The sequence below is a fragment of the Rattus norvegicus genome, chromosome 4 (assembly GCF_021556685.1).
Source record: "Rattus norvegicus strain SHRSP/BbbUtx chromosome 4, alternate assembly SHRSP_T2T, whole genome shotgun sequence".
NCBI classification, from domain to species: Eukaryota; Metazoa; Chordata; class Mammalia; order Rodentia; family Muridae; genus Rattus; species Rattus norvegicus.
This window is the reverse complement of record NC_141537.1, coordinates 164,349,356-164,374,541: the sequence shown is the minus strand read 5'-3', so window position 1 is coordinate 164,374,541 and position 25,186 is coordinate 164,349,356. Positions and strand designations below refer to the sequence as shown.

The 25,186-nt window shown below is 41.9% G+C and overlaps 1 protein-coding gene, 1 long non-coding RNA gene and 1 pseudogene across 7 annotated transcripts in view; 2 read left to right on the top strand and 1 right to left on the bottom strand.

Annotated features, from left to right (window-relative positions):
* Window positions 1-359: 359 nt before the first annotated feature.
* Clec2gl1 (C-type lectin domain family 2, member G like 1) overlaps window positions 360-25,186 on the bottom strand; it is a 35,933-nt gene continuing 11,106 nt past the window's right edge. Inside the window, exons 2-7 of one of the 5 annotated variants that reach the window (XR_015685830.1) lie at window positions 18,473-18,562; window positions 8,435-8,560; window positions 7,339-7,517; window positions 6,673-6,779; window positions 2,912-3,849; window positions 360-1,530 (exon numbers count right to left, since the gene is read on the bottom strand). Coding sequence is in view for 3 of the 5 variants with exons in the window: in XM_087659357.1 (XP_087515483.1) it covers window positions 3,723-3,849; window positions 6,673-6,779; window positions 7,339-7,517; window positions 8,435-8,560; window positions 17,572-17,683 (651 nt within the window). In the remaining 2 variants the exon portion in view is untranslated. Of the gene's footprint in view, window positions 3,850-6,672; window positions 6,780-7,338; window positions 7,518-8,434; window positions 8,561-17,571; window positions 18,563-25,186 lie in introns of all 5 variants that reach the window. The other 4 variants (XR_015685831.1, XM_087659357.1, NM_001402575.1 and 1 more) reach the window with 4 other exon arrangements.
* On the top strand, window positions 4,315-6,121 carry Cbx3l3 (chromobox 3 like 3; annotated as a pseudogene).
* The window catches only part of LOC147995087 (uncharacterized), a 35,490-nt gene continuing 29,397 nt past the window's right edge, over window positions 19,094-25,186 (top strand). Inside the window, exons 1-2 of one of the 2 annotated variants that reach the window (XR_015687045.1) lie at window positions 19,132-19,399; window positions 19,834-20,643. This is a non-coding gene — a long non-coding RNA (uncharacterized LOC147995087). Of the gene's footprint in view, window positions 19,400-19,833; window positions 20,644-25,186 lie in introns of those variants that run through there. The other variant, XR_015687044.1, reaches the window with a different exon arrangement.

The following is a 25,186-nucleotide window of genomic DNA, read 5'->3' as shown; positions in this document are numbered from 1 at the left end:
TGAGGAAGGTACAATGCACTTAACCTGGGAACTGGGTGCAGAGGTGTGCTTGGCAGCAGCCAGTGAAAGGCCTTGCACAGCCACATTCAGGGCTCTGCTGCTCTGCATTCACAGCAGGAGCATCCACCCACCCGCAGGGAAATGGAGACTTTAACAGCCAGCAGCAGCAGGATGAAAGGAAAGTGCATGAGCCATGCAGAACTCCCCCTCTGGGGCTCTGCAGCAGACAGCACTGCAGACATCTTAGCTCTGGCATGAGTAAACACTTAGGATTCCTGGTTTTCATGCAGGCAACACAGAATATAAGTTACATTAACTAAAATATGTGATGCAAGTCAGAAATTATGTACATTAAAACATGTTTGTAAAATGTATACTTTATTCAAATAACCTCAGAAGATAACCCATCTTAATGACTACATACATATTCACATATATACATGCATGCATATAAGTTGTACATATTAAAACTAAACTATATGTTAAATATAAAGTATACAAGGTGAATAGAAATTATACATTTAGTATCAATTATATACACTAAGAATGAATCCTATGCATTAGTGTATACATTATATACAGTAAATAAAATATACATTAAATGATGATATACTTAAATGAAAAGTATATACATTAAATATAAAATGTGTTCAAAATATAAATTAAATATAATTTAAATCTATGAAATATGAGTCATAATCTATATAAAACGCATAAGTTCACATTTCCTCAAGGACAGAAAATTGTGGAACAAATCCATGAAATCAGTTGCTTAAAATAAAAAAGGGAAGTTGTATACTCCTTCACTTTTATTTTGAATTTTTAATAGATGCCAACAGATTCTTTGTTGCTAAGTGTTTATTGCATCCTTCAAGTAGGCTACTTATACTCAGGTGAAAGGAAAGGATCCACTTATTGGCATATGACATGGTACTGATCTGGTATTAATACAGGGAAGAAAACATGTTTGCGTTTTGCCACCAGATGATAAAAGAGCTCAGCTAACTCAGTTGCTAGAGCATGAGACTCTTAATTAAGCCCCATATTGGGTATAGCAGAACGTGGCTTTATGATCCTTTTCACTAAAGTCTATCACCTATTCTTTTAAGAGGAATCGTCACAGCTTTTACTGATGTCAAAATAGAGTTACATAAATTCAAGTTCCAACATCTTCCCTACGGAAGCTGGTAAATTCAAGTAATAAATGTTGGAGGTGCTACAAAAATATTTTGAGGTATATAATTGCAAGTTATAGAGATGTAAAAAATGATTTTTTAAATGAGAGTAAGAAATGGTGTTTTATATTCTATTTTAAATGAGAGTAAGTAAGGTGTTTTATATTCTGCCCCCACACTTTTTATTAGTTCAAAGTTCCCAATTTTAACATTCATCAATGAAATTCTGATAAGTTAATAAAACATTGACAGTTTACAATTCAATCACAAGCTCAAAATTTTAATTTCCCTTTAGTTGTTTTCTGAATATAAACTCAAAGATACAATATTCAACTATAAGAAGGCTGTGAGGAAGCTGAGGAATGCCGAATGGCTGAGAAACACCTAAAGAAATGTTCAACATCTTTAGTCATAAGGGAAATGCAAATCAAAACAACCCTGAGATTTCACCTCACACCAGTGCGATTGGCTAAGATCAAAAACTCAGGTGACAGCAGATGCTGGCGAGGATGTGGAGAAAGAGGAACACTCCTCCATTGTTGGTGGGATTGCAGACTGGTAAAACCATTCTGGAAATCAGTCTGGAGGTTCCTCAGAAAATTGGACATTGAACTGCCTGAGGATCCAGCTATACCTCTCTTGGGCATATACCCAAAAGATGCCTCAACATATAAAAGAGACACGTGCTCCACTATGTTCATCGCAGCCTTATTTATAATAGCCAGAAAATGGAAAGAACCCAGATGCCCTTCAACAGAGGAATGGATACAGAAAATGTGGTACATCTACACAATGGATATTACTCAGCTATCAAAAACAACGAGTTTATGAAATTCGTAGGCAAATGGTTGGAACTGGAAAATATCATCCTGAGTGAGCTAACCCAATCACAGAAAGACATACATGGTATGCACTCATTGATAAGTGGCTATTAGCCCAAATGCTCGAATTACCCTAGATCCCTAGAACAAACGAAACTCAAGACAGATGATCAAAATGTGAATGCTTCACTCCTTCTTTAAATGAGGAAAAAGAATACCCTTGGCAGGGAAGGGAGAGGCAAAGATTAAAACAGAGACTGAAGGAACACCCATTCAGAGCCTGCCCCACATGTGGCCCATACATATACAGCCACCCAATTAGACAAGATGGATGAAGCAAAGAAGTGCAGACCGACAGGAGCCGGATGTAGATCGCTCCTGAGAGACACAGCCAGAATACAGAAAATATAGAGGCGAATGCCAGCAGCAAACCACTGAACTGAGAATAGGTCCCCTATTGAAGGAATCAGAGAAAGAACTGGAAGAGCTTGAAGGGGCTCGAGACCCCAAAGGTACAACAATGCCAAGCAACCAGAGCTTCCAGGGACTAAGCCACTACCTAAAGACTATACATGGACTGACCCTGGACTCTGACCCCATAGGTAGCAATGAATATCCTAGTAAGAGCACCAGTGGAAGGGGAAGCCCTGGGTCCTGCTAAGACTGAACCCCCAGTGAACTAGTCTATGGGGGGAGGGCGGCAATGGGGGGAGGGTTGGGAGGGGAACATCCATAAGGAAGGGGAGGGGGGAGGGGGATGTTTGCCCAGAAACCGGGAAAGGGAATAACACTCGAAATGTATATAAGAAATACTCAAGTTAATAAAAAATAAATAAAAAAAACAAAAACAAAAACTAAAACAAAAACAAAAACAAAAACAAAAAAAAAAAAAAAAAAGAAGGCTGTGAGAAATACACTCAGGGCTGGAGTGGTATTGACCTGCAGCCCTCCCATTATTGCATCTGTTTTTTCGTCTTTCCTATAATAAGCCTCACTCCCCTCTCAGAGGACTGTTTGACTTCGTAACAGCCAGACCAATGCATCTTCTGAGGCTCTACCAACAGCTGACTAAGACAGATGCAGATATTCACAGGCAATCACTGGGCTGAGGTTGGGGACACCTATAGAAGAGTTAGGGGAAGGATTGAGAGAGCTGAAGAGATGGCAACTCCATAGGAAGAATAGCAGTGCCAACTAACCTGGAATCCTAGGAGCTCCCAGAGACTAAGCTACCAACCAAAGAGGTACCTGGCTGGTCCATGGCCTCCAGGACATATGTAGCAGAGGACTGCCTTATCTGTCCTCAGTGGGAGAGGATGCACCTAATCCAGTAGAGAACTAATGAGCCAGAGAAAGGGAATGCCCAGGGTGGGGTAGGGTGGGCATAGGACAATAGGGGGAGAACATCTCCTCAGAAGTAAATGGGAGGGGTATGAAGTGAAGAATTCTGGAAGGGGGGCCAGGAGGGGACAGAATTTGGAATATAAATAAATGAAATAATTTTTAAAAGAGAAAGAGAAAAAGGTAGAGGTTACTAATACTGCTGTGATTTAGTTTATGTTTAAGATATGACCTCCAAAGCAAACTTGTCCACAGTTGTCATCTTTGATGTCACCACACATTATGAACTTATTATTTTAGCAGATTGTTAATGAGGCAGCTACTGTAGAGAAGATGTTATGTTCCTCATGATTGCTATGATATACTCTCTACCCAGGATACAAAACTACTTGCACTGTGAGGTGTAGTTGTTGGGCTTGCTACAAATCCAATTCCTTTTTATGTAGTTCCTGCTACTGCTGATCCCACTGTCACTCAGGAAACCAAGTAGTTCATCTCCTCGGATGGAAACCCTAAAGGAAGAAAAAAAAAGATTTCTGCAGAGTCTGCCATTGCATTCAGTCCTGCAATCATATCTCTCATCTTCTACACCTACTTATAATATGGATCAGAAGCACAGTCCACCAGACTCCCATGCACTAGTTTTGCCTAAGGATTTATACATCATCAGGGTTTGACTTGATCAGGACACCTCTGTCACTCATCCATGTTGAACCCTGTAATGTGTGTACAATGTTCGCTGCCACGTTCATGTGAACTGCAGCAGTGGGTGGCCTCACAAGGGTGATATTCAGTGCTCTCTTGAACTATTTTACACATGTATGAAAGTGGAGGGAAATGCGCCACTTAGTAAATGGCTGATAGCTCTTTAATTATGGTCATAAAAGGTTTCTTGTTCTACCCTTCCAGTGAAATGGGTCTGTTCAAAACGGCTATGCTCACATTCAAGAGCTGTCCCCGAGCTGAAGCGCACAGGCGGGAGACTGCAGGGTCCACGGCCCTGAGCATCTGAGTGCTCTTCAAGTCTCCGATTAAATTTTAAAAATGGCCTCCAATAAAACTACATTGCAAAAAATGGGAAAGAAACAGAATGGAAAGAGTAAAAAAGTTGAAGAGGCAGAGCCTGAAGAATTTGTGGTAGACAAAGAACTGGACCGTCATGTAGTGAATGGGAAGGTGGAGTATTTCCTGAAGTGGAAGGGGTTCACAGATGCTGATAATACTTGGGAACCAGAGGAAAATTTAGATTGTCCAGAATTAATTCAAGCATTTCTTAATTATCAAAAAGCTGGTAAAGAAAAAGATGGTACAAAAAGGAAATCTTTATCTGACAGTGAATCTGATGGTAGCAAATTGAAGAAGAAGAGAGATGCTGCAGACAAGCCCAGGGGCTTTGCCAGGGGCCTTGACTTTGAGCGAATAATTGGTGCCACAGACAGCAGTGGAGAGCTAATGTTTCTCATGAAATGGAAGGACTCAGATGAGGCTGACTTGGTGCTGGCAAAGGAGGTGAATATGAAGTGTCCTCAGATTGTCATCGCCTTCTGTAAGGAGAGGCTGACTTGGCATTCTTGTCCCAAAGATGAAGCACAATAATTGTTTGCATATATTTATAGTTATATATAATGTATATTATATATAATATAATTATAGATTATATATATATATATAATCTGGATCTTGGGTTTTGAATTACTAGTGTGGAAAAAATAGCATTCTAATGAAAATCAAGTTTGATATGCTGGTTTTGAAAGTATTGACAGTAGTTGGGATATTTTTCGTTTTTGTTCTGCATCAAAAGGCACTGATTCCTTTGAGCAAGTAAGAGCTTTCTGTAGTTGCTTCCTTTAACAGTAGAATATTTGATGCCATGTTGTATTTCCTCAGCTTTGAAGAACAGCTTTTCTTAATTACTGGGGAGATTTTACAGTCATTATTCAAGTCAGAACTTATTTTTAACTGGGACACAGAAGGACCATTCTGGATTTTTTTGTTTGTTCGTTTGTATGCAGTGTATGCATAAAACACATAACCTGTCTGTCTTATCTTGTTTTTAATACTCAAAAGAACTGAATGTGAAAACGCAAGTTGATGAGATTCCATCACCGTGAACATTTTCCTGAAACCATAACCTCTCAGAATAAGCAGAGTCTATAATTTATTGTATAGTTTAAAACCAACCCCATCAGAATTGATGTATTATCAAGTAAATACAGTAGTTTATTTACAGAATGTTGTCCATACGAATACCCCTTTCAGAAAATGGAATTAGACAACAAAGTAGTATGATTTAATAACAAGACTTGGCCGAGTGTGATGGTGCGCACCTTTAATCCCAGAACTCTGGAGGCAGGTGGAGCTCTGATTTAAGAGGCCCCTGGTCTACAGAGGCAGGTCCAGGTCAGCTGGTCTGTGTAAAGGTTCCTCTGGTGAACCATTCCTTTGTAGAAAGTTAAAATCTGCACTAAAAGGTTATGATTCATGGAATCTGTTTGATGTGGAAATAGAATCATGGTTGGAGCTGATGTTGGCGATTTAAGACCTGCTGACTAAGTGCGTGAACAAAATTTGCTAATATCAATTAATGCCCTGCATGCTTTTTCTTTACCCTGACTCATTCCTTACTGGAAGGATCAATCTTCTCAGTATTTGCATACTGGTTCATTGAGTCAGAAAAGTAACTTTGTAGTATCAGAATGTCATCCAACTGTATATTTACTTTATTGTAAATAATGGTGAACAGTGGTCAGTAAATAGTTTTATACTCCTTTAAAAAAAAAAAAACAAAAAAAACAAAAAAAAGAGCTGTCCCCATTGATCATTTATGACTAGACCTTAGGGGAGATTCTCAATGCTCCTGGAGTCTCTGCTTCTGTGACCAGGTACAACCATGCAAACAGAGGACTGATAATTCTCAGATTTGCAGTTCTAAAGTAGCTTCCTATGGTTTTAGAGACTTCCTCAGCAGGTCTATCTAACCACAAGGACAGTTATCACCAAGGAAAGGTTTTCAAGTGGTCATAGCAGACATCTACCCCAGATGCCACCATCATGTTAAATATTTGGAGGGAAATGACTATGTAAATGCTTTGAAGATGATGGCTAGTAGACGGAAGAGTATCCAATAGATATAAATTTATCAGGATGTGGAATTTTCTGGGGGTTGGCTGTTGCATGAGGTACACATGCCCAGGGCACACCTCTAGCCCAAGGGCTTTTTTTCTTCCTTCCCAGTACAGTTGGCCTCACATGAAAGCCTTTTAACCCTCATAGCCACAACTTACACATATCATAACACACAAACACATTAGAAGGAAAACATTGTGAAAACATACAAGTTGTTATACTCAGTGTTATCTGTCCACTTCCAAGGGTGCTCTGAGGACTCTCTGTGCAAGCCAATCCAGTAGTTAGATGACCCCTTGTATCTCTTCACAAAATTCTGTCAATACAGAAAGTGAACATTTGTGTCTCTGTTTCAGATGATCCTGGAATCTCTCCACTCTACAGCTTCCTCAAGAGATAACAGGAGGGCATAAATGAAAGTCACAGATTTTGGATCTGTATTAGTCCCCATTCCCACGGAATCCACTTGATATCTGTAATTCTAATGAACTTCATTTGAAGTAAAGAACCAAATGTAATGATACATTCCTCTGTGGCCAGATTAGTTCTCAGCTAACCTCCTATTGCAGTTATTAACAGTATGCAACATGTTCTATCTCATAGGAAAACGCTCATGTCTACCAGGTATTCTAGTAAAATGGCAGATCTGACCTTCCAGCTGACTGTGAGCGCTGTGTGAGAGAATGTTTCCTGGATGTCTCAGGGCTCCAGTCAGAAGTCAAGCATCAGCAAATGGCACACACTCACACGTGTCCCATGTCTCCATGTGCGTGGGATAGGATCCTTCCTCATGCTTCATCTATAACTTCTCTATCTCAAGGCAGGACAATATTCAATAGAACAAACAGACAAACCAATCCCTGCCCATTCCTTACCAGCTCCTCCTGGTTGTCAAATCGAGCTAGTTGGGACTCTTGTGCCTTGCAGAAGTCCTGGCTGAATGTCCAGTTACTTGCATATTCAGAAAAATAAAAGCATTTATTTCCAACTCCAATCCAGTTTCTTGGGCAAGCAGCGTAGGCATTTATGTTTGAGATCTGTGGTGTCTTTTTTACTAAAATGAAGATGATACAAGGAATTGTAACAAGCATGTCTTCTCTCTTTATGGAATACCCCCCTGAGCTCTGCTGTGAGGTGTGAATTTGATTGTAGCTTTCCTAACTGATCTCTAGGAATCCTCTCCTGAGCATGATGTGCTTTTATCTAAAGTCTCCCACCTTGGGCCTGTGTTCCATTCTCTCTTGGGTGCTCATTGACAGTACAGCTCTCAAGAAGTGCATTTCTATAATAGCATCACTTCCTGAGTTTTGGGTGACTGATTACTACAGTAGGGATGGCTACAGCAGCAAGCACTCTGTATGGACATCTATTGGCTACCAGACTAATAATTGAGATAGCAGTGAGGACTTTGCATAGGTAGTATATACAGTGTAAACACTAAAAGATAATTCACACACTTAAGAGGACAGTGCAAGGTTTTACTCTACTAGTCTAGAAGAAATGTAGTATGAAAATCCTATAAATTCATCACTTCAGGAACTTTCCATTTAATATTTTCAAAACACAGTTAAGACCAGTAACTAAAACCATGGGTTATGGAGGAAGGCAATGTACCTTCCTGGCCATATTATTTTTCTCTGTCCTTACACTTGTTACAGGATCCTCCTTGGAGTTTTTCTTCCTTGTTCTCTGTCTTGGACAGTTCCCTCAAGTAGACCTATGTTCCCTGCATCTCTCTTGTTGAATGTCATCTTCCCAGAAATACTGAGCCTGGCTTCCTGTGCACACCACAGCCTGTGCTGTTCCTTCACTGCATCTTCCTGCTGGAACCTAAGTCCCCAGAGAACAGGAACTTCCAGGTGTTTTCTCTGGAGCCCTTCCCACAATGCCTGGCTCACAGTGCTCAGTGAGTATAACTGACAATGTGGATGTGGACAGAGGGACGCAGGATTTGGAGAGTGAGTCACTCACCTGACAAAGCAACAGAAAGAGCAACTACAGCTACAGTGAGGACTAGGATCACTGCATAACAGCAGTAAAGCTTAGCAGGAGATTCAGGGGAGAAGATTCTGAGACAATTTCCATGGAGCATTTCACCTGAAAAATATAAATATGAGAACACCAATCTCAAAAATCTTTCAGAGAAAAAGATAAATTTACTACAGGATCGTCTGTAGATTTTACTTATACTTTTCTAATGCAAGGCCCTTCATAGAAAGGTCTCGATCTATAAATGATGTTCTTGACTCTTAAGAGACTATAGGAAAGTGAAACAAAATGTTTGCCATACAATATTCCAGTTATTAAACTAAGGGCCAATAAAAGAGCAATAAACAGAGAGAGGGAAGATCACGGAACAGAGAGCTACCCACAGGATTAGTGTCATCAGAATAGACCTAGTTAAACCAGAGAGGAACACATGAATAATAAAACAAAGAGCTAATTAATGTGCCAGGTTTGACATCACCAGAGCTATAATTCTAGCTCAGGGGAGGTGCAGACCATAAAGTCATGAATTCAAGGCCAGTCTTAGCTAAATACTGAATTTGAGGCTGAGACTATATTAGGATTGGTTCTATCTATCTATCCAACATCTATATAAACTATAATGAACTAACAAAATCTAATTCAACATGGTAACAAATAAGAAAATAAAAAAGGACCATTTCAGTAAATTCAACCAAAAAACATATGGAGAATTCAATGTAAGTCCAAAGTAATAACTCTACACATTAGGACTTGAGGAACATCTGACAAGAAGTGTATAGCTACTAGTATTCTCATGCTAATTATGTTTCCAAAAAAAAAAAAACCGTTTGCAATGTCCAACACATAAGACTGAGGTATATTATCCCTAATTAGTTCTGATTGGTGCATAAAGATGCAGACAGCTAATGACTTGGCAGACCAGACAGGGGCCAGACTTTTAGGATTCCCAGGCTAGGGAGAGAGGCATGAAGAAGAGGAAGGAGATCCTCCCATCTGGGAGAAGGAGAGCCAAGGAACCATTAGTAAGGAGTAACTTCAGAATATTGGAGGGGGTGGATTAAACATGTGGAGGTTAGGAAGTGGCCCAACCAATGAGCTATTTAAGGCATATAAAAATATAAAGGCTGTGTTTATCCCGCCACCAGGATCAATTTTAATAGCAATCAATTTGGTTCAGCTACAATAACCAAAAATAAAAATTCAATTACAGCCAGCAGGAATGATCCCCATGACCACTCCCATTGAGAAAGAGCAAGGCAAGGATGTCTGCTGAACATTCTGGCGTGACTCTGGGGGTCCTAGCTTGGACAATAAGGCAAGAAAAAGAAATAACAGTCTAACTTCAGAGATAAGAATATTGATAGCCAGACAACATGGTTGCATCTACATATAGAGTTCTAAAGAGTTTATTAATTGGCTATAAAGGTAAGGAATGAGTTTGCAATACTGTAGGAAACAATGCCAATGAATGAAATCATTTGCATGTTTGAACACTAGCAATTGCCAAAGGGAAACTCATATGTAAAGATAGTATGTATCACAGAACTGTCAAGCAAGCAATTACACCCCCAATAAAACATATTCACATTCAATTTGGGAACAATAACAAGTGCTCTTAACCTCTGCACCCATTCCTCCATTCCTCCCACTGTGTTTTAAAGCTCTCAGTACATTTTAGGTACAACTTCTTTTAAGTAAGAGAAGAAAAACACTGCCTGTCCATTGTTTATCTTTTTTTTTTTTATTAACTTGAGTATTTCTTATATACATTTCGAGTGTTATTCCCTTTCCCGGTTTCCGGGCAAACATCACCCTCCCCCCTCCCCTTCCTTATCAGTGTTCCCCTCCCAACCCTCCCCCCGTTGCCCCTCTGCCCCCAACAGTCTAGTTCACTGGGGGTTCAGTCTTAGCAGGACCCAGGGCTTCCCCTTCCACTTGTGCTCTTACTAGGATATTCATTGCTACCTATGAGGTCAGAGTCCAGGGTCAGTCCATGTATAGTCTTTAGTTAGTGGCTTAGTCCCTGGAAGCTCTGGTTGCTTGGCATTGTTGTACATATGGGGTCTCGAGCCCCTTCAAGCTCTTCCAGTTCTTTCTCTGGTTCCTTCAACGGGGGTCCTATTCTCAGTTCAGTGGTTTGTTGCGGGCATTCGCCTCTGTATTTGGTGTATTCTGGCTGTGTCTCTCAGGAACGATCTACATCCGGCTCCTGTCCGTCCGCACTTCTTTGCTTCATCCATCTTGTCTAATTGGGTGGCTGTATATGTATGGGCCACATGTGGGGCAGGCTCTGAATGGGTGTTCCTTCAGTCTCTGTTTTAATCTTTGCCTCTCTATTCCATGCCAAGGGTATTCTTGTTCCCCTTTTAAAGAAGGAGTGAAGCATTCACATTTTGATCATCCGTCTTGAGTTTCATTTGTTCTAGGCATCTAGGGTAATTCAAGCATTTGGGCTAATAGCCACTTATCAATGAGTGCATACCATATATGTCTTTCTGTGATTGGGTTAGCTCACTCAGGATGATATTTTCCAGTTCCAACCATTTTCCTACGAATTTCATAAAGTCATTGTTTTTGATAGCTGAGTAATATTCCATTGTGTACATGTACCACATTTTCTGTATCCATTCTTCTGTTGAAGGGCATCTGGGTTCTTTCCAGCTTCTGGCTATTATAAATAAGGCTGCAATGAACATAGTGGAGCTCGTGTCTTTTTTATATGTTGGGGCATCTTTTGGGTATATGCCCAAGAGAGGTATAGCTGGATCCTCAGGCAGTTCAACGTCCAATTTTCTGAGGAACCTCCAGACTGATTTCCAGAATGGTTGTACCAGTCTGCAACCCCACCAACAATGGAGGAGTGTTCCTCTTTCTCCGCATCCTCGCCAGCATTTGCTGTCACCTGAGTTTTTGATCTTAGCCATTCTCACTGGTGTGAGGTGAAATCTCAGGGTTGTTTTGATTTGCATTTCCCTTATGACTAAAGATGTTGAACATTTCTTTAGGTGTTTCTCAGCCATTCGGCATTCCTCAGCTGTGAATTGTTTGTTTAGCTCTGAACCCCATTTTTAATAGGGTTATTTGTCTCCCTGCGGTCTAACTTCTTGAGTTCTTTGTATATTTTGGATATAAGGCCTCTATCTGTTGTAGGATTGGTAAAGATCTTTTCCCAATCTGTTGGTTGCCGTTTTGTCCTAACCACAGTGTCCTTTGCCTTACAGAAGCTTTGCAGTTTTATGAGATCCCATTTGTCGATTATTGATCTTAGAGCATAAGCCATTGGTGTTTTGTTCAAGAAATTTTTTCCAGTGCCCATGTGTTCCAGATGCTTCCCTAGCTTTTCTTCCATTAGTTTGAGTGTGTCTGGTTTGATGTGGAGGTCCTTGACCCACTTGGACTTAAGCTTTGTACAGGGTGATAAGCATGGATCGATCTGCATTCTTCTACATGTTGACCTCCAGTTGAACCAGCACCATTTGCTGAAAATGCTATCTTTTTTTCCTTTGGATGGTTTTGGCTCCTTTGTCAAAAGTCAAGTGACCATAGGTGTGTGGGTTCATTTCTGGGTCTTCAATTCTATTCCATTGGTCTATCTGTCTGTCTCTGTACCAATACCATGTAGTTTTTATCACTATTGCTCTGTAATACTGCTTGAGTTCAGGGATAGTGATTCCCCCTGAAGTCCTTTTATTGTTGAGGATAGTTTTAGCTATCCTGGGTTTTTTGTTATTCCAGATGAATTTGCAAATTGTTCTGTCTAACTCTTTGAAGAATTGGATTGGTATTTTGATGGGGATTGCATTGAATCTGTAGATCGCTTTTGGTAAAATGGCCATCTTTACTATATTAATCCTGCCAATCCATGAGCATGGGAGATCTTTCCATCTTCTGAGGTCTTCTTCAATTTCTTTCTTCAGTGTCTTGAAGTTCTTATTGTGCAAATCTTTTACTTGCTTGGTTAAAGACACACCGAGGTACTTTATATTATTTGGGTCTATTATGATGGGTGTCGTTTCACTAATTTCTTTCTCGGCTTCTTTCTCTTTTGTGTAGAGGAAGGCTACTGATTTATTTGAGTTAATTTTATACCCAGCCACTTTGCTGAAGTTGTTTATCAGCTTTAGTAGTTCTCTGGTGGAACTTTTGGGATCACTTAAATATACCATCATATCTTCTGCAAATAGTGATATTTTGACTTCTTCTTTTCCGATCTGTATCCCCTAGACCTCTTTTGTTGTCTGATTGCTCTGGCTAGAACTTCAAGAACTATATTGAATAAGTAGGGAGAGAGTGGGCAGCCTTGTCTAGTCCCTGATTTTAGTGGGATTGCTTCAAGTTTCTCTCCATTTAGTTTAAGGTTAGCAACTGGTTTGCTGTATATAGCTTTTACTATGTTTAGGTATGGGCCTTGAATCCCTATTCTTTCCAGGACTTTTATCATGAAGGGGTGTTGAATTTTGTCAAATGCTTTCTCAGCATCTAATGAAATGATCATGTGGTTTTGTTCTTTCAGTTTGTTTATATAATGGATCACGTTGATGGTTTTCCATATATTAAACCATCCCTGCATGCCTGGGATGAAGCCTACTTGATCATGGTGGATGATTGTTTTGATGTGCTCTTGGATTCGGTTTGCCAGAATTTTATTGAGTATTTTTGCGTCAATACTCATAAGGGAAATTGGTCTGAAGTTCTCTTTCTTTGTTGGGTCTTTGTGTGGTTTAGGTATAAGAGTAATTGTGGCTTCATAGAAGGAATTCGGTAGTGCTCCATCTGTTTCAATTTTGTGGAATAGTTTGGATAATATTGGTATGAGGTCTTCTATGAAGGTCTGATAGAATTCTGCACTAAACCCGTCTGGACCTGGGCTCTTTTTGGTTGGGAGACCTTTAATGACTGCTTCTATTTCCTTAGGAGTTATGGGGTTGTTTAACTGGCTTATCTGTTCCTGATTTAACTTCGGTACCTGGTATCTGTCTAGGAAATTGTCCATTTCCTGTAGATTTTCAATTTTGTTGAATATAGGCTTTTATAGTAAGATCTGATGATTTTTTGAATTTCCACTGAATCTGTAGTTATGTCTACCTTTTCATTTCTGATTTTGTTAATTTGGACACACTCTCTGTGTCCTCTCGTTAGTCTGGCTAAGGGTTTATCTATCCTGTTGATTTTCTCAAAGAACCAACTTTTGGTTCTGTTGATTCTTTCTATGGTCCTTTTTGTTTCTACTTGGTTGATTTCAGCTCTGAGTTTGTTTATTGCCTGCCTTCTACTCCTCCTGGGTGTATTTGCTTCTTTTTGTTCTAGAGCTTTTAGGTGTGCTGTCAAGCTGCTGACATATGCTCTTTCCTGTTTCTTTCTGCAGGCACTCAGCGCTATGAGTTTTCCTCTTAGCACAGCTTTCATTGTGTCCCATAAGTTTGGGTATGTTGTACCTTCATTTTCATTAAATTCTAAAAAGTTTTTAATTTCTTTCTTTATTTCTTCTTGGCCAGGTTATCATTGAGTAGAGCATTGTTCAATTTCCACGTATATGTGGGCATTCTTCCCTTATTGTTATTGAAGACCAGTTTTAGGCTGTGGTGGTCCGATAGCACGCATGGGATTATTTCTATCTTTCTGTACCTGTCGAGGCCTGTTTTTTGACCAATTATATGGTCAATTTTGGAGAAAGTACCATGAGGAGCTGAGAAGAAGGTATATCCTTTTGCTTTAAGATAGAATGTTCTATAAATATCTGTTAAGTCCATTTGGCTCATGACTTCTCTTAGTCTGTCTACGTCTCTGTTTAATTTCTGTTTCCATGATCTGTCCATTGATGAGAGTGGGGTGTTGAAATCTCCCACTATTATTGTGTGAGGTGCAATGTGTGTTTTGAGCTTTAGTAAGGTTTCTTTTACACATGTAGGTACCCTTGTATTTGGGGCATAGATATTTAGGATTGAGAGTTCATCTTGGTGGATTTTTCCTTTGATGAATATGAAGTGTCCTTCCTTATATTTTTTGATGACTTTTAGTTGAAAATTGATTTTATTTGATATTAGAATGGCTACTCCAGCTTGCTTCTTCAGACCATTTGCTTGGAAAGTTGTTTTCCAGCCTTTCACTCTGAGGTAGTGTCTGTCTTTGTCTCTGAGGTGTGTTTCCTGTGGGCAGCAGAATGCAGGGTCCTCGTTGCGTATCCAGTTTGTTAATCTATGTCTTTTTATTGGGGAGTTGAGGCCATTGATGTTGAGAGATATTATGGAATAGTGAGTATTGCTTCCTGTTATATTCCTATTTGGATGTGAGGTTATGTTTGTGTGCTTTTCTTCTCTTTGTTTTGTTGCCAAGACGATTAGTTTCTTGCTTCTTCTAGGGTATAGCTTGCCTCCTTATGTTGGGCTTTACCATTTATTATCCTTTGTAGTGCTGGATTTGTAGAAAGATATTGTGTAAATTTGGTTTTGTCATGGAATATCTTGGTTTCTCCATCTATGTTAATTGAGAGTTTTGCAGGATACAGTAACCTGGGCTGGCATTTGTGTTTTCTTAGGGTCTGTATGACATCAGTCCAGGGTCTTCTGGCCTTCATAGTTTCTGGCGAAAAGTCTGGTGTGATTCTGATGAGTCTGCCTTTATATGTTACTTGACCTTTTCCCCTTACTGCTTTTAATATTCTTTCTTTGTTTTGTCCGTTTGTTGTTTTGACTATTATGTGACAGGAGTTGTTTCTTTTCTGGTCCAATCTATTTGGAGTTCTGTAGGCTTCTTGTATGCCTAAGGGTATCTCTTTTTTTTAGGTTAGGGAAGTTTTCTTCTATGATTTTGTTGAAGATATTTACTGGTCTTTGAGCTGGGAGTCTTCACTCTCTTCTATACCTATTATCCTTAGGTTTGATCTTCTCATTGAGTCCTGGATTTCCTGTATGTTTTGGACCAGTAGCTTTTTCCACTTTACATTATCTTTGACAGTTGAGTCAATGATTTCTATGGAATCTTCTGCTCCTGAGATTCTCTCTTCCATCTCTTGTATTCTGTTGGTGAAGCTTGTATCTACAGCTCCTTGTCTCTTCTTTTGGTTTTCTATATCCAGGGTTGTTTCCATGTGTTCTTTCTTGATTGCTTCTATTCCCATTTTTAATTCCATCAACTGTTTGATAGTGTTTTCCTGGAATTCTTTCAGGGATTTTTGTGTCTCCTCTCTATGGGCTTCTACTTGTTTATTTATGTTTTCCTGGAATTCTTTCAGGCATTTTTGCGATTCCTCTATGTAGGCTTCTACTTGTTTATTAATGTTTTCCTGTGTTTCTCTAAGGGAGTTCTTCACGTCTTTCTTGAAGTCCTCCAGCATCATGATCAAATATGATTTTGAAACTAGATCTTGCTTTTCTGGTGTGTTTGGATATTCCATGTTTGTTTTGATGGGAGAATTGGGCTCTGATGGTGCCATGTAGTCTTGGTTTCTGTTGCTTGGGTTCCTGCGCTTGCCTCTCGACATCAGATTATCTCTAGTGTTACTTTGTTCTGCTATTTCTGACAGTGGCTAGACTGTCCTATAAGCCTGTGTGTCAGGAGTGCTGTAGACCTGTTCTCCTGTTTTCTTTCAGCCAGTTATGGGGACAGACTGTTTTGCTTTCGGGCGTGTAATTTTTCCTCTCTACAGGTCTTCAGCTGTTCCTCTGGGCCTGTGTCTTGAGTTCACCAGGCAGGTCACTTGCAGCAGAAAAGTTGGTCTTACCTGCGGTCCCGAGGCTCAAGTTCGCTCGCGGGGTGCTGCCCATGAGCTCTCTGTGGCGGCAGCAACCAGGAAGAACTGCGCTGCCATTTCCGGGAGCTTCAGTGCACCAGGGTTCCAGATGGCGTTTGGTGTTTTCCTCTGGCATCCGAGATGTGTGCAGAGTGCAGTCTCTTCTGATTTCCCAGGCGTGTCTGCCTCTCTGAAGTTTTAGCTCTCCCTCCCACGGGATTTGGGTGCAGAGAACTGTTTATCCAGTCTGTTCCTTCAGGTTCAGGGGCAGGGGTCCTGCTGCTCCTAGGCCCTCCCCCACGGGAACCCAGAGGCCTTATACAGTTTCCTCTTGGGCCAGGGATATGGGCAGGGGTGGGCAGTGTTGGTGGTCTCTTCCGCTCTGCAGCCTCAGGAGTGCCCACCTGACCAGGCGGTGAGGTCTCTCTCCCACAGGGTCTGGGAGCCCATTGTTTATCTTCTTAATTGTTTTTCAGGGAACAGAGCAGAAACTTCTCATTCCACTGAAACCAGTGTATTTTTCTGGTGTGTCGGTAAAGATTTTGATATTGGAAGCAACATTCATTGCCTGAGACCATCTCTCACTCATAAAGATTTTTTCCTTCATGTATATTTAGGTTTATAACCTTCTGTGTTTGTATTTGTGATCCATTTCAATACAATTATTGTACAGACTATCAACTGTGAGTCTTCACCACAGAATCAATAGTTCCAGGACCATATTCAGAAGAGATGTCATTTTTCTCAACCTAAGATCTGTCCACATGGGCCATTCTACAGTACAGACACACACACATACACGCAAAAACATTATGAACACATATTTTTTCCAAATGATCAAAAAAATGAAAAAAATGACATGTATGAAGCAAAACTTGCACAAATATGATTAATATTACCAGGTTTTGTAAGAAACACAGGAAAAAAAGTTTAACATTTTGATATCCCTCTTCTCACATGCCCTTGTCTTCCAACACACATATCCACAAGATGAAAATGCCTGTGTTTATATTTAAAATCTGCAAGTGTTTACCGTAGGCTTATGAATTAAGTCATATGTCACAACTCAGATGTTCCCGACTTTGTCCCAAAGTAAACCAAAATGAGTCAGTTTAGGAGGAAATGATTGGAAAGGAAACACTAACTAGACCTCATGCTTGGCCCTGCCCATTTATTGCTCTGGCTAAATACTCCTCAGCCTGCTGTCCTCAGAAATCCCTAAGTCAGAGCTTGCTAGACAGTGTAAGTATCTCCTAAAGCATTTTGCAGAAAAAGCAGTTTCTCTTGGGCCAGGAAGATGGCTCAGGGGGTAAATGTGCTTGCTGTTCAAGCAGTACCACCATCACCACCAAAACTCAGAGGAACAACAAAACCCACCTAGACCACTTACACTTTATTTGGAGGATCTGATCACAGAGCAGCTGTTTTCTGCTGAGAAACTCTAAATGCCATTCACATGCTCTCTTCAAGGAACTGAAAACAATTCTCTTCTTCTCTTGCATGCAGTTTGAAGCATTTCAGGAAGTTATCCATCCTCGAGCAAGGGGCTTTATAGGCTTTCTGGGAATTTTTTGTTTTTGTTTTTGTTTTGTTTTGTTTTTTACTTTGAGACAAAGTTGTTAAAACTTAATACATACTTTTAGCCATCACAATAGCACTCTCTCACAATGTAAGCAACAGAGTACCTATTTAACACAAGCCTCCAAGCATCTTCACTTATACAGGGACAGGCCTAGCCAGGTTAACTGGCAGGAGGTTCTGCTCTTTTGTGAGACCATGGTAACACTCTGAAAGGAAAGGGTTAGTAATTTTCCACCAGCCTCAGAGTGCCAAACAGCCCCTCCCATGGAGGAAGTAATGTGCCAATATTATCTGACTAGAGCTCCTGAAGTGTTTACCAGACACCAAGCAGCCCTTTTCTCCCAGAAGAGCTGTCCCAACCTTATCTAACAGAAGCACCAGGATTGTAGATCAAAGACCAGGACTCTGCCAGAGTCCACAGCAACCTAAAGGTCAGTTGAGCCCACCAATGCTTGTATGCCCAATCACCATACCTGAAATTGTCCTTTATAAACTGTATAAAAACTGTACTAATGGAAAGCTCAGTTCCCTCTTCCCCCAATGTAGGCTGACTCCAGTGTACTGGAACAATAATAAGCTTCTTGCTTTTGCATCAATCTTTCCAGTCTCATGTCCCATTTACAGAAGTCTCCCAGTAGTTAAGACTCAGGTAGAGTCTTACAACTCCTCTCTGCATTTCTAGTTTGTTTCAAGTAGCATTAAAGATATACCTGTTTCTCCCTCTTTTAGGAAGTCTGTGGTAGTGTCTTCTGTCTTCATCAATCTCATAGAATCTTCATCCCGTGAGGATCTCATCTCAACTGCAAATGAAACCGGACAGGGAATTTTGTCTAATCCTGGGCGTTTCCAGACAAGGCCATTTAAGAAAGTTCAAACTTGTTCACTTTGTGACTTGTTTATTCTTACTTTTCAGCAGAACACCCACTCACACAGAACAGGTGAGAGATAGAGTTTTAAATTAGCCCAAAACTCAGCAACAGGACCTGACTCAGGAAGACAGATTGTTAAAAATGCAAGAGAACTACTTTGCTTATCACCTGGTGTGAGTAACTGTTTTTGTTCTGCCCCTGTGATGTTTATTTAAGCCCCTACTGTCCCTTCCAGCCATTGCATCCTGGAGAGAGCATTCCAGGAAACTGGAGGCCCAAGCCTTACCAGAGGTGTTTCAAATGCAGATACTTCATCAATTCTGACAAACTTTTAAAAATAATGAGGACCTGAAGACCCAACCCTTCTCCTGGTTTAGTAGCTCTGTTCCAGGAACCAGGGGGCCATAAAACCTTTTGGCGTCCCCTTATCTCTTAGAGCCATAAAACAATCCTGTAACTTGTGGTACATTCCCCTTTGACATCCCCCCATCCCCTGGGGCTCACAGCCTCTGCCTTTAAATACTCTTTCTCCCAGCCTCTCGGGGTCGAACTCCACTGCCCCTGCGAGGGATATGAGTCTTGACCCCAGTGCACTGGTTCCTATCGATAAACCTCATGTGATTACAGGAAGGATGGTCTTGTGTGAGTTCTTGGGGGGGTCTCGTCATCCCGAGACTTGAGTGAGGGTCTCCCTGCTCTGGGGATCTTTCATTTGGGGGCTCGTCCAGGATCTTGCAACCACCCACAACTCCGAAGACCTTCTTGGAGGTAAGGGGGATCCCCAATTGTGTCTAAGTGTGCGCCCACTGTCTGTGTCTGTCTCTGTTCTGATTCTGGTTAGTATCGGTTTGAAATAAGGGAGTGGTCGAGGAATCCCACTCCGTGCAGCCACCTCTGCAGTCCGTGAGGACCCTCTGGCCACGGAAGGGGGGACGCCGGGCCCGCAAGCTGCAGCCCTGGAAGACGTTCCACGGGTGGAGAACAGTCGGGAGGACCCAACCTTGGGCAGTCAGGAGGACCTGACTTATTGAAGAAAAGGAGACAGAGTGCTCCTTTTCCCTAGGCGGGAGTGGATGAGGAATCCCACTCCATCAGAGGTCACGTTCGGCTGCCTATTTAAGTCTAGGTGTGGACGAGTGTTAGTGTCTGTTGTCTGTATTCTGTTTCTGTATTTGGTGTTCTTTATCTTTGCCATGGGGCAGGCTGTGACAACCCCTTTGTCTTTGACGGTGGACCATTGGACGGACGTTAGGGCAAGAGGACACTCTGGAATCCTGTTGGGAGGTGGAATCAGATGGTCTGTCTCATCCCAGAAGCAGCTAAGGTTAAGCTGCAGTTTGGGCAAGGAACTGAAGGTACCAGGCATCTGTGGAAATTGGTTTTAGGATGCTTTGTCTTGGTCTTGTTTGTCTAGTTTGTTTTCTGTGGTATTGTCGAGTGTCTTTTTGGCTTTCGTTTCGTTTTTGGACATTGGACAGACGACTGTGTTTGAAATCATGAAACTGTTTGCTTTGTTTGTCAAGGAGTTTTACTTGGTCCTCTTGGTGCTTAACTTGAAAATAATTTGCTTGAGAGAAATTGTTTTCTGCCAGGGAGTCTTGTCTTTCTCTCTTGAGCCTCCTCCCCAAGGAGAGATGCCCCTCCCTTTACTCCCCTTGACCAGTCTAGCTGCTGCTAACAGTTGTGTATGAAAAACTCCAGGTTAGTGAGTGACCCTGTCTGAAGCAGGCATTAACAAGAACCTGAAAGCTTTACCTTAGATCCTGAAGAAAATTTCTCCCTGTTGCTTAAACATTCACAGCTTCTAAGGAAGGGACAGCACAGAGTAGGAAAATGTAGGGGCTGAGGGTGGCAAGCATACAGGCCTGCTAGTAAGCTGCAGGCTGCGCATGGCAGCGGCGCAGCCAAGGCCAAGTCAGCATAAGAGGAGTTTCAAGGTGAGGAGGCCAGCGGAGGTTAACGCTTTGACAACAAAAAGATAGTGTAGAGTTAGTGGTTGTTTTAAGAGTCTTTTGGCCCTGAAAAAAAAAATTCAGGTTGCTGCCTTTAGTGGCCAGACCTTCAACACTCGCTCTCAGAAGGAGAGTGTTCATTAAGAGAAGTTCTTTGAGGGAGCCTGCCTTATCTGCTGGCCCTATTCCAAGAGAGGAGTTGATCTCCAGCATTAAATAACATGGAGAATGCCTTTGATCCTATCCCCACAGCAGCCAGTTCCTGCCCGTGTGGTCAAAATGCCCCAGGTTGGGGGGCAGAGAAGCCCCTAAAATAGTTTCAAAAAGAATCTACAACAAACTGTGAAGAACTTTGTTTTACCAGTCAAAATTTAGAATTCAGGCTTTGGCTGTGGCCAAGGTCAGGATTAATGTTTACTTTTCCATGGGCCTTTAGCCCACTAAGACACTTTGGTAAAGGGCTGCTACTGAGGTCCTGAAAGTCCCAGGTGAACCCGTTACAATTCTTATGTCAGCCACTTGGCATCTAGCACCCAGGTCCTAACCATCTCTCCATCCTTTTGTTATTAGTTCTTACTAGAAGCCTAGTGTCATTTGGAGGCTGGTTCTCTTGAGAGGCAAAGCCACCAAGCTGACACTGAAGAGAGATACTCCTTGAGAGAAAATCTAAGTCCAGAGAGATAGTCGGTAACAGATCAGCTGCCTCTCTGCTCATCTTTCTGTTTCACAGACAAAGCTTGTGCTTATTTTTACAATGGCCTTTTTGTCCAAAAAGGCCTCCTGGTTTAGCTGTGTGACTAAATGCTATTTGTCCTCTTCAGTGGACCTCTATTCTCTAGATTTTCTTCTTGTTTTCTCACCATCCCACTTGAGATGCTTGTTAGTAACTGTTACAAGTCTTCTTTACCACCGAGGAAAGACAGAATACTACTAGAGGCCAGAAAAAATGTTCCAGACACGGATGGAAGGCCCTCACTTCTGCCTGTTGGTTTCAATACGCCTGAAGGTAGGGAGTGCCAGGTCTGTGGCCAGACTCCAAGGGTGGGTCTCCGAGGGGCTAAAAAATGCCCCACCAATCTGGCTAAGATAAAAAAAAAGATATGAAGAGAAAGTTACAGAAATTTATTTGAAGGGTTAAGCTAAGTTGCTGAGAGTTAGTGTAAGTTGCAGAGAAAGTAAGGTTAAACAGAGAGACTAAAAAAGAGAAAGAGAAAAAGGGTAAAAAGAACAAGAAGCTAGAGAAGAAAAGAGACAAAAAAAGAAGAAGCTAGAGAGCTAAAGAGAGATAAAAGACAAGAGAGGAACATATACTGGCCACAGTAGTTAGGGAACCTAGGAAGACAGTACCTGGCAACAGAAGAGAATTTCTGGCTAAAAATCCGGTGTGCCTAATACAAAGAAAAAGGACACTGAGTCAGGGACTGCCACAGGAAGAACAAGAGGGGCCTCTCCAGTGGCCTGGAAGGCAAGTCCTAGAGTGCTGGCTATGCACAAAGTTAGAAGAGAAGCCCGCCCAGTTGTTTTGTGAATACGAGGGGCTAACACACAGTGCTCCTATGCTCAAACGGTCTAGTGTCCAACAAAAGACCTTGAGTACAGGGGGCTACTGGCAACAAACAATACTTATGGACTACCCAAAGAACAGTGGACCTTGGTGTGGGCCGGGTAACCCACTAGTTCATGGTCATCCCTGACTGCCCCAATCCCTTGCTCGTGAGAAATTTGCTCTCCAAAATGGCTTGTGTGGGCCAAAATGGCTGGGTGAAGCCATGTGTATGCATATCTACAGACTGTGTATGTGGAGCTTAAGACCTGTCTCAGTGCACCAGTACCTGATGCTGGGAGATGTGAGATATGTGGCTTAGTGCCGTTCTGCCTGGAACACACCGCTCCTGCCAGCCAGGCACTAACAATTATCACTCAATCCAGGACTTAAAACTGTGGTAGAGTGGCTGATGTTTTGCCTTTGAATAAAGTGTCCCAGAGGATGGGACCACTAGTTAGCTGCCATAGACTAGATTCTCCACCTATTGAGGACAATCTGGTCACCTTGCTGCCCAATCCTGACCTGAAGCCACCACAGCACGAGTGTCAAGCACTGATAGAAGCCTATGGGAGGAGGAAAGACCTCTGCAACTGACCGATCGACCCCTGCTGAAAGCCGAGGCTACCTTGTCTACAGACAGGAACAGTTTTCTTCATGAAGGTCAGGGATAAGTGGGTGCTGCCATGGTGGATGTCATCTGGAATGTCTGAACCTCAACCCCCCAGCACATCAGCACCACAGATGTCTTTACCATCTCTTGGATGCCCTGGTGAAGCCAACAACTGTGAGTACTATAAAAGAGATTCAGTGACATGGGACAGTAACAAAGTAGATTAAGTGACTCAAAAAATGACTATACTGGAGCCTATCCTGAGACAGCCACTCGGAACTGGGATCAGACTGAAGGGATGGCCTCACTTAGAATACACAACAGAAGAAAAGGCCCAAACTGCTTAAAAGATAAATGGACAATGACACACTTGAGGGGAAAGCTATACTCCCCAGAGAACAAACAAAAGACTCACTTTGCCAAATACACAAATGGACTCATTTAGGAGATAAGAAGGTTGTCCAAGTAGTTAAGGTATATATAATAGACTTTAAGATTTTAGCCAAGAGAGACAGTAAAAAATATAAGGTATGTCAGTAAGTGAATGCTTAACAAGCAAACAGGGCAAAGAGACCTAGAGAGTTTAGCGAGAAGTCAAAGTGAACTTCACTGAGAAAATATGGTTACAAGTATCTCCTAGTGCTTGTAGATCCTTTTTAGGAATAGATAGAAGCTTTCCTCACCAAGCAAGAAACGGGCTCCGTAGTCATCAAGAAGATACTGGAAGAAATCTTCCCCCTGTCTGGAGTGCCCAAGGTAATCTGGTCAGACAATGGCCCTACTTTCATTGCCAAGGTAAGCCAGGGTGTGGCCAAGTATTTAGAGGTCGATTGGAAATTACACTGTATTTACAGACCTCAAAGTTCAGGACAAATAGAATAAAAAATAAAACTCTAAAAGAGACCCTGATCAAATTGACCATGGAGACTGGCACAGACTGGGTGGCACTCCTTCCCTCTTGCTCTCTTCAGAGCAAGAAATATCCCTTCCAGATTCGGCCTTATCCCCTTTGAGATCTTATATGGGGCCTCAGTTCCTCTGACTGTATTAGATAATGTTATTGAACCAACATGTCATAGTAATAATGATTTGTATGCCAGGCTAAAAGACCTACAGGTGATACAGAAAGAAATCTGCTCACAGCTGGCAGCAGCAGCCTATGCCCCGGGGACCCCCGAGACATCTCATCAGTTCCAGGTCGAAGACACGGCTACATACGATGGCACTGAACCCAGACACTCAGCCTCACTGGAAAGCACCGTACATGGTGCTGCTGACCACCCTGACAGCCGTCAAGTCTCAGCCCTCACCAGCTGCGTACTCGCTGTTGGTGCTGAGAGCTGGGACCTAGAGGGACACTCTGATCTTCAAAAAGCTCCCTAGACTTACACATCAGATAAGTGGATACATAAGAGACCAGACTGGTACGTTGCTATAATGCTCACTTGAGGAGTGTGCTTTAGAAACAAGAATTTCATGTTTGCCCTGGGTTCCATCGGGAGAGGTGTAGAGATAGGCTTAGTTTCTATTACAAATGATGTAACATTACATGTGTTAGTACTCCTAACAATTCTTGGGACTGTGCCTCAGGGATCACAACCTGTATACGTTTAGAAGTTCGAAAAGACAGTCATGACCTTGGTGTGTAGGTACAGATAGTGTCCAGATTGGAATCCTGATGCTAAAGACTTAATAAGATCTTAAGACTGAGTCTAGGTGCTACAAGGACTGCTACAAGGATATCTATCGGGACTCTGTTTGGGAACCCCTCCAGCCTTCCATAAGCATTTATATAACCAAACAGTAATTAGTTCTAGGACAGCTGCCACTCATTATCTGGTACCAGGACCCAATCGGTGGTGACTATACAGTACTGGACTCACCCCTTATGTGTCCACAAGCCTTACCAGAGGTGTTTCAAATGCAGATACTTCATCAATTCTGACAAACTTTTAAAAATAATGAGGACCTGAAGACCCAACCCTTCTCCTGGTTTAGTAGCTCTGTTCCAGGAACCAGGGGGCCATAAAACCTTTTGGCGTCCCCTTATCTCTTAGAGCCATAAAACAATCCTGTAACTTGTGGTACATTCCCCTTTGACGTCCCCCCATCCCCTGGGGCTCACAGCCTCTGCCTTTAAATACTCTTTCTCCCAGCCTCTCGGGGTCGAACTCCACTGCCCTTGAGAGGGATATGAGTCTCGACCCCAGTGCACTGGTTCCTATCGATAAACCTCATGTAATTACAGGAAGGATGGTTTCGTATGAGTTCTTGAGGGGGTCTCGTCATCCCGAGACTTGAGTGAGGGTCTCCCAGCTCTGGGGCTCTTTCACAGGATGGGTTTTTTGTTTTTTGTTTTTGAAGGGGGGGGTGGTTGTTTGTTTTGTATTGAGAAACAGGAACACTAGATAGGACAGGAGATGGAGACACTGAGTGGTACACTGAAT